The sequence below is a fragment of the Dioscorea cayenensis genome, chromosome 2, assembly GCF_009730915.1.
Source record: "Dioscorea cayenensis subsp. rotundata cultivar TDr96_F1 chromosome 2, TDr96_F1_v2_PseudoChromosome.rev07_lg8_w22 25.fasta, whole genome shotgun sequence".
Lineage (NCBI taxonomy): Eukaryota > Viridiplantae > Streptophyta > Magnoliopsida > Dioscoreales > Dioscoreaceae > Dioscorea > Dioscorea cayenensis.
Genome location: NC_052472.1, coordinates 22,025,840 through 22,037,188, shown reverse-complemented (window position 1 = coordinate 22,037,188; position 11,349 = coordinate 22,025,840). Strand labels below are relative to the sequence as shown.

The 11,349-nt window shown below is 36.2% G+C and overlaps 1 protein-coding gene across 1 annotated transcript; it reads left to right on the top strand.

Annotated features, from left to right (window-relative positions):
* The first annotated feature begins 958 nt into the window (after window positions 1-958).
* On the top strand, window positions 959-10,873 carry LOC120275689 (mitogen-activated protein kinase kinase kinase YODA). The gene is made up of 13 exons (XM_039282361.1): window positions 959-1,269; window positions 3,070-3,669; window positions 3,784-4,527; window positions 5,177-5,264; window positions 5,377-5,439; window positions 6,093-6,253; window positions 6,417-6,492; window positions 7,074-7,133; window positions 7,210-7,317; window positions 8,233-8,472; window positions 8,592-8,683; window positions 9,300-10,028; window positions 10,497-10,873. The coding sequence occupies exons 2-12, from the start codon at window positions 3,122-3,124 to the stop codon at window positions 9,823-9,825; spliced, it is 2,706 nt and encodes a 901-aa protein (XP_039138295.1). The 5' UTR covers window positions 959-1,269; window positions 3,070-3,121; the 3' UTR covers window positions 9,826-10,028; window positions 10,497-10,873.
* Window positions 10,874-11,349: the final 476 nt, after the last annotated feature.

Below are 11,349 nucleotides of genomic sequence, written 5' to 3'. Positions count from 1 at the left end.
TGTTGACCTTATTATATACTTGTGTACATCCCTGATACATGATTGCCACATTTCATTAAACATATATATACACCCTTCATTTATAGATTGCACTTTCTGGTTAGTCCATAAAGATTGAACATTGATATTCCTCGGCCATAAAATGCACTAAGCCAAAACAAAGCCAATTTCCGAAAAACAAATAAATTATGAGGATTTTGGACAAATATAAAAACGATTTTGTCACATAATATTTTTAAATCTCAATACATCCGATGCTAGATATAATATGTCCCCTGCTACATCTTCATAACTCTAAATATCAATAATATATATATATATATATATATAGAAAATGGTAATTTAAGGACACCCTTAGATTAATGTTTTCTAGGGACGTATTTTTTTACAGTTGTTGGATCACCATCCAACAGTTGTTTGTTTATATAAGTAATATACATTCTTTACTGTTTATGATTACTATACGGTATTATAGAACGCATTTTCTACTGTTTATAATGATCATAGTCATCGAATTATTATCTAACGGCTACGGTGAATGTCCATAAATTTAAATTTAAGGACGTTCTTAGATTACCGGTCCTCTATATATATACATGAATTATTACACTAGATTATTAAATCTTTAAATTCTACATTTAGTTTTATTTATTTATTTATTTATTTATTTATAGTCCTTGCATGTCCATGGGCTCATCAACTCTTTCCCACTTCTGGGCCATTATTTTCGATCCACATACAAAAAAAGAAAGAGAAAAAATAATGGTTTAATTAAAATATAATAAATATCACGCCAACAAGGATGATAACATAAAAAAAATCAAAAATATCAAGAGTGACTGACAAGTGCTTAGTAACTATTTTATGATTTTTCTAAGGACTTATGCGTAAAAAAAAATAAATTTTTTTATTATTTATATTAATTTTTATTGTCCGTTAAGGACAACCTCCCATTTCTCTCTCTCTTGCTCCACTCTCGGCTCGGCTTCGCATCCTCCCAATTGCTCCGCTTTTTGGCTTCGAAGCACTGCGAATCGGAGCGAAGGGAGGTTCCCAGTGCTCTGGTTGTCTCGTTTTCGCTTTGTTTCTGGGATTTGGGAGCTCTTTGGAGTGGAGTTTGGGTGAGTTTTAGCTGGAGATGTGCTGGATGGGCGTGTAGAAAGGGGGCACGGGTGGGGCTGGATTGGCAGTGTTTTGATCCGGTGGGGTGGTGGGGAGTTGCTGGATCTGTTTGGATTTGATGAAAAGGGTGTTCCTTTTCTCCTCCAGGTGAGGATTTTTGTTGCTTGATCTCATCGAGTGAGCTTCTGAATCTTTGATTTCTGGTTTCTGAGATTCTGTTTTTCTGTGAATTTTGTTCGATGTTTTAGTTTTTTTTAAGGGATTTTTAGTGAAATGGTAAGTCTTTAGATCTGTGTTTTTAGTAGTTCGCTTTGCAGTTTGGAGTACCCTGATCATTGATATTTTAGCGGAAAAATCAGCACTTTTTGGGGTTTTAGATGTAATGGCGCCTATTTTTTTCTAGAAATTTTGCTAGTGGACTGTGTGCTGGGAGTTTCTTCCTTTTGTCTTCGTGGTTTGGATTGATTAGAATGGATTTTCCGGAGGAATGTGGGATACGCTCTTATTTGTCGGTGATGGCTTTTTGTACTCGGCCGGCTGTGAGGGAAAAAAAAAAAACACATAAAATTATTTCTTGTTTGTTTTGCCAGTGTTTGATACAAATCTATGGAGGGACAGATGCCGCTGCCACATTTCTTGTTTTCTTACCGCCGGCCTGATGTGCATACTCTTAACTAATAGGATGTTGGCTTAATCCAGTTTGAACTTGGCCAAATTCAAGGAATAGATTTTTAGTTGCTGTTGGACTGTTAAACAAGCTTTAAATCTTAAGAGTTGTGCTTTCAGTTTGTTTATTTTTCAGACTTGGTGCCCAACCTTGTGTTCCTCAAATCTGAGGTCTGCTTTTTCTAATTTTTTTTTCCTTCCAAATGCTATGGATCCTGTGCATTCTAGGGCATTTTGGAATTTACTTGAAATGCTACATGAGCTGACTTGCATTTCTTGAATCTACCTTCTTCCGTGTTGTGCTCCTTTAGCACTCGATGGCCATTATCTTGCTGACTCTGTTGGTTTTTAAGTCAGATTGTTATTTGTTGTTTCATCTGTCCTCCGTTGTATCATTAGCTCTATTGTTGCAGTGGTCAATTGGTTGATGATTATCGGAATGATGGTAGTTTTGGTTTGTCCTTGATTTTGTCCATGCCACCATATTGCCGTTGTTAGAATATTATTTCTTTCAAAGGCTTATCATTTTCAGAATATTTGAGTAGGGTATGAAACATTCAACATACCTTAGAATGAAAAGGTAGGCAATTGCACCATTATTTGAATTTAAACTTTAAAGCTAAATGTCCCCTCATCCAAATGCAACCATTTCCATGTTTTGGTATGCTGTCAATAGGTGCTTCTTTGATTAATGTAATCCACTTCTATTTGAGGAAATGGCAGCTTCATTTTCCAGCTAGCAGTTTTTTGAAGCTCTTCTGCGAGGAAAGCTTCATTTATCTTGCACATTTTATGATATGTACATTTTAAGATATATGGACAAGTAGTATGCAGCCTTTTATATGGGATTTAGTGGTCTGATGAGATAAAGAACCGTATGAGAAAAGCTTCATTTATCTCGCATATTTTATGATATGTACATTTTAAGATTCATGAACAAGTAGTATGCAGCCTTTCATATGGGATTTAGTGGTCTGATGACTCTGATGAGATAAAGAACTGTATGTTTATTAGCTTCCAATTCTCTCTATTGACTGCTATAAGGGCTTGCTGAATATTTAAGAAAATAAGAACAAGTCACTGTGGTCCTTATTTCTACTAAGGTGGTTGTGTGGAAAATTGAACATCATCTTCTAAATGTTTGCTTTTTTCCGATGCATATCATTATGCAACTAAAAATATTACATTGGATTGGATGCTTAACATTTCAGTCTGAATGAAGGACTTGTCTATGTTAATGTCTCTGATATCTGTCTATCATTGTTTTCATTATTGTTGCAGCCAACTTAAAAAATTGGAAAACTCTGCAACAATATAACCTTCCATACCCAAAATGCTATCATGGTGGGGGAAATCTTCTTCTAAAGATGCCAAGAAGAAGACAGCGAAGGAAAATTTCATTGATACAATACATCGACTTATCAGTCCGGCAGAACAAAAAGGTTGCAATGTGAGAGTAAGAGGAAGACGAACGCATAGCAGCACAACTTCTCAGAAAGGATCACTGTCAAGAGCAGAATCACGATGCACATCACCCTCTTCTCAAGTGTCACGCTGTCAAAGTTTTGCAGACAGGCCACGTGCTCAACCACTTCCCCTTCCTGGGCTTCAATCAAACATAACACGTACTCCATCTGGAGTTAGTGTTTCCAAGTCAGTGGTGGAAAAACGTGGCAAACCGCAGCTTCATCTTCCACTTCCTAATCCCGGGCGTCTTCCTAGAAGACCAGATGCTGCTGATACTGATGGAGATTTGGCAACTGCTTCTGTTTCTAGCACATGCTCCATTGATAGTGATGATCCAGCGGACTCTAGACTTCCAAGTCCTGTTGGGAATGATGTTGATGGGGGTGGTAGAGCTACTTCGAAAAACAATTCCAGGTTTTTGCTTTAATTCTTTGATAAGAGTAATTAGATGTCTCTTCTTTATTCAATGATGTCACTCTTAATATGCATCTTTTCTCTTGCTGACGATTTTCTTGTGTGTCACTGAAGTGTCCCAGCGAGAGACCAGTGTGCTGTTGGCACTCAAAAAAACTCAAAAGAGATGTTGATGCCGGTTAATCTACCGCCAAACAACCAGATTCTCTCAACATCAACAAGGTTAGGAGGTCTTAGCAATTTTCAGTCCAATACACACAGTCCTCGTAATGGTGCTTTTGCAAGTGCTCCTGACAGTTCAATGTCAAGTCCTTCTAGAAGTCCTATGAGAACAGTTTGCCCTGAGCACATTCCCACATCAGCCTTTTGGGCATCAAAGCCTTATCCAGACATACATTTTCTTGGATCTGGCCAATGTTCAAGTCCAGGTTCTGGCCAGACTTCTGGGCATAATTCTATGGGGGGAGATATGTCTGGACAGTTATTTTGGCAGCTTAGCAGAGGTAGCCCAGAATGTTCACCAATTCCTAGCCCTAGATTGGCTAGCCCTGGTCCAAGCTCCAGAATTCAAAGTGGCGCTGTTTCTCCACTTCATCCAAGGGCTGGTGGGACAGCGCCTGAATCACCAACTAATAGGCCTGATGATGGGAAGAAGCTAAGCCACCGGCTACCATTGCCCCCAATAAATATAACACATCCTTCACCTTTCTCTCCAACCAATTCAACCTCAAATACACCATCCTCAATACCTCGAAGTCCAGGAAGGGCAGACCATCCTGCAAGCCCTGGGTCTCGTTGGAAGAAAGGAAAGCTAATTGGTCGCGGCACGTTTGGACATGTGTTTGTTGGTTTTAACAGGTACATTTGCTCTTTATTTTTGTCATATGGTGCTTATAGATACAGTTTCCTTTGTTTTCATGGTAAAGTGCTATCAACCCGTTTCAATTCTTTTTGCCAATGGCTGGAGTAATAAGCGACTACATCTCTTGATTTTGTAAATGTACTTTCAAATGTAAAACAACACATCTGTATAATTTTACTCTTTGAAGAAGCACTTCATACTAAGGAGAAGGCGGAACATATATGTGTAGAAGGCAATTGAAAAAGTGCTTTTGAGAACAGAGGAAAAAAGTTAATAGTGATGTGGTTCAAATTTTTAAATCTGAACTTCACAAAATGAACTGAAAAGTATCACTTATTTTAGTTTTAGAAGTACAGGATTACCTGAAACCAAGATTCTTGATGGTCGGAGTATAGTAGCTGTAAAGCTCAAGCTAATAGGAGGATAGGCCAGAGCTTATAAAGTTGGCAAACATTTAATTATTGATATGGAACTATTAAGACTGGAATCTCTAATAGTTATCAAATTAAGCTCATCTCGGTTCATGATTTCTGTTCATTGTTCGGAATTCTGGATTACAGTGATTTATTTTTATTTCCCATCTTAATTGTAATATGTGTTAGCTTGTTTATCTCTATCGCTGACTTGCCCTTTTGGATAACATAGTGATAGTGGTGAGATGTGTGCAATGAAGGAGGTCACACTTTTCTCTGATGATGCCAAGTCAAGAGAAAGTGCAAAGCAGTTGGGGCAAGTAAGCTTTTGAAATCATATTAGATAATTGAATAATTAAATTCATCCCTCAGATGCATTCACAATATTACGAGTTTCCTTCTGAAAATCTTTGATTAATTGTTCTATGACAGGAAATATCTCTTTTGAGTCGGTTGCGGCATCCAAACATCGTGCAGTACTATGGATGTGACATGGCATGTATTTTATCTTTATGTCTACAAAATGGCTTTTATTGTGGCAACTGATTTCTGAAATTTAAACCTCTGCTTCATATGATGACAATGAATCTACTTGTTCTCACCATTGACATCTCATTTTACTTTTTAATGATTGCTTTTAAGCTGATGATCGGAATGCTTCATTCATCATTTGCCAGTATTTGGCTTACCTTAATTATTTTGATAAAACATATTTAGTTGTACTTGGGACTTTTGATGAAATTTATCTCTAATTACTGACATATAAATTAAAGAAGTTGTTTTTGATTGAATGAATTTACTCAATCTTCAGTGGAAGCATCTTGTGCATATTTTTTCGGTTTTTTCTGGTTCATAACCCATTTTAGGATTTAGGCTATCAGTGTAAATAAGCTTAGAAGAGCTATGCATGCTGCAAGACAGATTATTTTGATCCTGAGTTGGAGCAAAACCTTTGTTTATATTATGTGATTTCCTGCAACTTGATATGGGAGCTAAATGTTTTTATTTGTCTCAATGCTGCGAGTATTTGGCTGTAATGTGCCAGTGTGAATTATGACAGTTCTCCTAATGTTTTGAAACTCTTGCTCATTTATTTCTTTTCTACCTAGCCAATCAGTTCTCTAATGCAGCAATTTTTCCTTGAGCAGATAGATGATAAACTATACATCTACCTGGAGTATGTATCTGGTGGTTCTATCCATAAGCTTCTTCAGGAATATGGGCAGTTTGGTGAACAAGCAATTCGAAACTATACCCAACAAATCCTTTCAGGTTTAGCATATTTGCATGCTAAGAATACTGTCCATAGGTATGGTCTGGTCTCAAGTTGCCTGCTGTTAATCTTGTATTCAAGCGCTCTTGTTAAAATATCTTTTGGTTCTTGAATTTGAAATTTATTTTATTTTAATTGTTTATTTATTTTTGGGCTGGTTCTCTTAAGATTTTGCTGCGTTTAACTTGTTGTCGTGCAGAGACATTAAAGGTGCTAACATACTAGTAGACCCCAGTGGGCGTGTAAAGCTTGCTGATTTTGGGATGGCAAAACATGTAAGTCTGAATTCCTCTTCACTATGATATGTGCTATTTTTTTTAAACTTCAATTTCCTTTTTGATACCATAATTACTATTTACATTTTTGGTTCCTTATATATATTTTTAAGTCTGACGTATATTGAAGCTTCTCATAGAGCTGTTAGAAAATTATTAAATTGTGAATGCTGTATGGCATTCATTGATTCTTCTATATGGTTCAATATGTTTCAACTCCTATATTAGTTATTATCTGTTTTCTATTATTGTGATAGATGGAAACTTGTATAAGTATATAATATTGTCTTGTTTGATGGAGCCTTTTCTAAATATATTATCAAATATGTTGGTACTCAATTTTGTTATCTCAACCTTCCCTCACTTCTCCCTCTTTCCTTTCAAAATAATTCTCTACTTTCATGTCACTAGCCATGAATAAAGAATTCTTGAGTTTTTTATTTATGATTTGCTGTATGTGGAAGAACAATATCTTTTGTATTTCCCCTTTTATTCTAGGGAAACATGTAGGTAACTGACATGGATTTCACGTGGAAAGATGTCTTGTTGTATGACGTGATTTTTTACCTTTCTGTTTGCAGATCACCGGACAATCATGCCCCTTATCATTCAAGGGAAGTCCCTACTGGATGGCACCCGAGGTAAAACTTTGTTATTTTTGTTTTTCTTCTTTCACTAAGTTGTTATTTGTTGCACTCACTAATCTGAATTCCTTAGGTTATTAAAAACACAAATGGTTGCAGTCTGGCTGTGGATATATGGAGTCTTGGATGTACTGTTTTGGAAATGGCTACATCAAAACCACCTTGGAGCCAATATGAAGGGGTTGGTTATCCAGGCTCTGTGCCATCTATTTATATCTCTTATATTGTTATTTGTGTATATAGTGGAACAATTTTCTTCAGATTGTCATGTGCCCTTTGGGTTTTCTATTATATGTATTCATATATGTGATCTCACTTGAAACATTAACTACTGGCACACACATTATATGTTACAAGTTCAGTTAAAATGACCATACCATGTCATACCTCTACAGGATCTGCTGCTTTTTCATATTATGTGAATTTTCCTTTTGCCTGTCTCTCTGGCATGGTTAGTTTGTGGTCTTGGTGCATTGTGTACCACATTCTTGCCCAGCACACTTTATATGCTACAAGTTGAGTTAAAATGCCAATGCTAGGTTCCAGATAGATATGTGTGGGACATAGCCCCCGCTAGACATAACCAATTGCCAGAGGTACTATTCAACTATCTGGTTGTATCGATGTTAATTGTACCGATAGACATTGTCCTTGTTGGCAATGTTACTGAGAGGAGAGGTTGAAACATAGTGTAACATGTAATTAGTATTGCTCTGGAATCATTAGGAAGACATTGAGCTGTAAGCCTCTGACTAAATGTTGAGCAGATCAATTCAATCTAGGTCTTTGTTTAATCATTCTTGCTGATTTCAAACAACATTTCATGCCATCATTTTTTAAAACATAGTTGCTTTGTATCAAGCTTCTTGTTGATTCAATTAAGTTACAACTTTGTCATTTAAGTAGGGCCACTCTACGAAATGTATGGGTTTTGAAAGATGCTTTATGTTTTCTTTCATCTTAATATAGCATCTTTATTCATCTCATATGTGATCTTGTAGGAAAGTTTCTGCTCACTATCTTACTCATATGCAAGTTCCTCTTCGTTGTGGTGGTAGTTAGTTCTTACCTTTCTTTTATTTATTTTGGTTTGAAGATTGCAGCCATGTTTAAGATTGGTAACAGCAAGGAGCTACCTGCTATACCTGATCATCTTTCAGAAGAAGGGAAAGATTTTATTAGACTATGTCTGCAACGTGAGCCTTCAAGCCGTCCTAAAGCTGCTGAGCTTTTGCAGCATCCATTTGTGAAAAATGTGGCTCCAGTGGAAAAATCTATTCTTAGTTCTGAACCTATAGAACATCATACAGGTGTCTCAAATGGAGGAAGTTTCAGGGTATGATCTACGAATTTGTCACTCGTTATCTGTCTTGATCAGAAGTTCCAGAAACCCATATAGGTGCTTCTGTTTTTCTTTTCTACTCTAACAATATTGATTTTATCGCAACATTTTAGGTTGTTGGGCATGTGAAGAATCTGTCGTCCTTGGACATAGAAGGACAACTGAATCAACAGATTAGAGGTGCAAGAACTGCTCTATTGACAAGGTAAGCTTTTTCAAATTTCTTATTTCCATTCTATCAAACTACGAAGATATCAAACAATGATGGAGAGGACTATCTGGTATATTTATTTCACTTTTCAATCTCAAGGAGAAGAAATATCCTGATTTATTTTCTGTTTAACCAACCGTGTTTTGTTTAATAGCAATGCCGGTTATTGTTGTTCAGATCGTTGCTCTTTTTCCCTTGATATGTAGTTGGTATCCTATATCCTTGGCAATGTAGGACTTGCAATTTACTTGAGCAATCTCAAACTTAGACTGGCCTATGGAGGTAGAAGAATAATTGACTATGTATCTCATGGAAATCCACCCTGTGAGAATGTGATAAAAAACTGTGATTTTACTTTTGGTCAATGGAGGATCTGTGTTGTAGCATAAGATGTGCGTGATATTGCGTGTGGATTTATTCAGTAGTCTTTCTCTTTAAGGTGAACTGATGTAAAATAATTAGTGTACATCTCAAGATTTTATGAAACTGGCCTCTTATGTTGCTTCTTATGTTAGTAACAATCATTTTCCATGAATGCTGGGCTGATCTACTGCTTGCTTTGTCGCACTCAAACAATGGAACTTGATAACTTTGTTTTCGTTTTTTACAGTGATATTCATGCAAGGAACATATCATGCCCGGTGTCTCCTATTGGAAGCCCCTTGCTAAATTCAAGGTCTCCACAACATATCAATGGAAGGATGTCTCCTTCTCCAATATCAAGCCCTAGAACAACCTCTGGTTCTTCAACACCCCTCACATGTGGCAATGGTGCTATTCCATTTAATCAGCCGAAGCAGTTGACTTTTCTTCATGAGGGTTTCACCAACACAGCAAGGTCCCAAAATAATCTCCACCCTCCAGGCTCCTCCTTTCATGATACAAAGCTAAATCTTTATCATGGAGTGCAGCAAAGCTCTTCTTCTGTTTTTCGCGAACAGTTAACATCTGAAACTGACATTCTTGGCCTTCAGTTTGGAAGGATTGCTAATGGTCATCTACGGGAACCAAGTGATAAACAGTTCATGTTGGCCAACCATGTTTCTCAGCAGCATTTTAGAGAACATGTAAAACTGAATCCATCTATAGACCTCAGTCCCAGTTCTTCAATACTCGATCACACAAGCGGTACCTGATTCTGTAAAGCTGTGAAAGTATGGAGGTGTGTCTGTGCTCATTTATCATTTCCAACAAAATTAAATTAATGTCATATAGCAGCAGAGAAATATTCTTGTATGATAAGGCCCAAATTTAACAACCAAATAAATTTTCAATGGTTGGAGGCTGAAGCTGACTATCTGAGTTTCCGTCTTCATCACCGCTGAGCATATTCATACTGGTAAGTTTCATTCTTTTCTTATATCACCTTTTCTTTCTTCTGATCTCAGCAATAGTACAAAGCGAAAAATTATAACATGCTGATATAATTAATATCATTTTTTTAGCAATTATGAATTTGCTGATGTTGACAATTGCCTTTTTGATCATATTTACTAATTATACTTCTCTTCATCTCAGTGACTGCAAGATCAGTGTATCTGTGGTTATTATCAATTTGAATCTCTGTTTTAGCTAGTGTAGTCTGTGAAACCAAATAATGCATGATTTAATTGTATGATATTTTGGACAACCATTCTGTTTTGTCTAATGTGTAAATTATGTGTTATGATGCTTGTTTAAGCTTGTTTGGGTATCTCTAGTGAACTAATCTGATGTTATTCATTGCATGTTAGATTTTTTTCGTTTAATTTATACCAAATTAAGCTTCATATGAAACACACTTTCTCTTTGATGTTTCTCTTTCCAGATTAGCAAGCAACGAATGAAATTTTTTTCAAACCAGCAGTTTTAATTGAACTACGAGACTATCAACAGTACCTGATATCGCACGGTAAACTGTACATTTATCATCTCACATCTGAAGCTGAGAAATCCAGTAGTAGTAGAACAGACATTCCTTTGTGTTACTTTTGGTCCTTTTTTCTTCTTTATTTCCTTCTCTTCAATGGCTGTGACGATCTTTCGGAGATGCTCTCATGATGTACAGAAAACAAGTAACTTTTATTTGCTCAGATTCTTCGTCACAGAAATGCAAGATCAATCCTTCTGGTACTTGTTCTAATAACTGTTAAACTGTTGTAGAATTCAATCTGCATTTCTTACCGACAGTTGCTGTTATGTATATCACTTGTGTCTAAATCCATAAAATGAGGTTCTCTAAAATACTAAATTTTGCTACTCTTTTCTTTGATTGGTTTTCTGATTCATGTCAAGCTAACAAGTTTAGTTCAATGATAACTTGAATATTACTAAAGAGATGACATAGATGAGAGATATAGGAAGAGATAGGTTATAAACAGTGTTATGAACAATGCCCGATCCTTGTACCAGTTCCAAACGGGTTGTTATGTCTTGGGATGTTTTTTTTTTTCAGTTTATACTGTTGCTCTAATGGAAATAGATTTTGATGGGTATGATTGATTCAGTTACTGTTATGATCAATGTTACAGATAAAAATATTGTACATCTCACTTCTAACTGTGTTACTATTTATAAGTACAGTAGTATTGTTTATCTACATAGTATTCCTAGATTATATCTCTAGGAATGTTGATCATGAACCATCGGATTGAAATCCAACGAACTCAACAATTCTCATT

Bases quoted from the DNA above. Each gene is read 5' to 3' on its own strand.
- LOC120275689 (XM_039282361.1), top strand. From the start codon at position 3,122: ATGCTATCATGGTGGGGGAAATCTTCTTCTAAAGATGCCAAGAAGAAG. The intron at 6,493-7,073 runs GTAAGTCTGAAT...TTCTGTTTGCAG, and splicing joins ATTTTGGGATGGCAAAACAT to ATCACCGGACAATCATGCCC. The intron at 8,473-8,591 runs GTATGATCTACG...GCAACATTTTAG, and splicing joins CAAATGGAGGAAGTTTCAGG to GTTGTTGGGCATGTGAAGAA.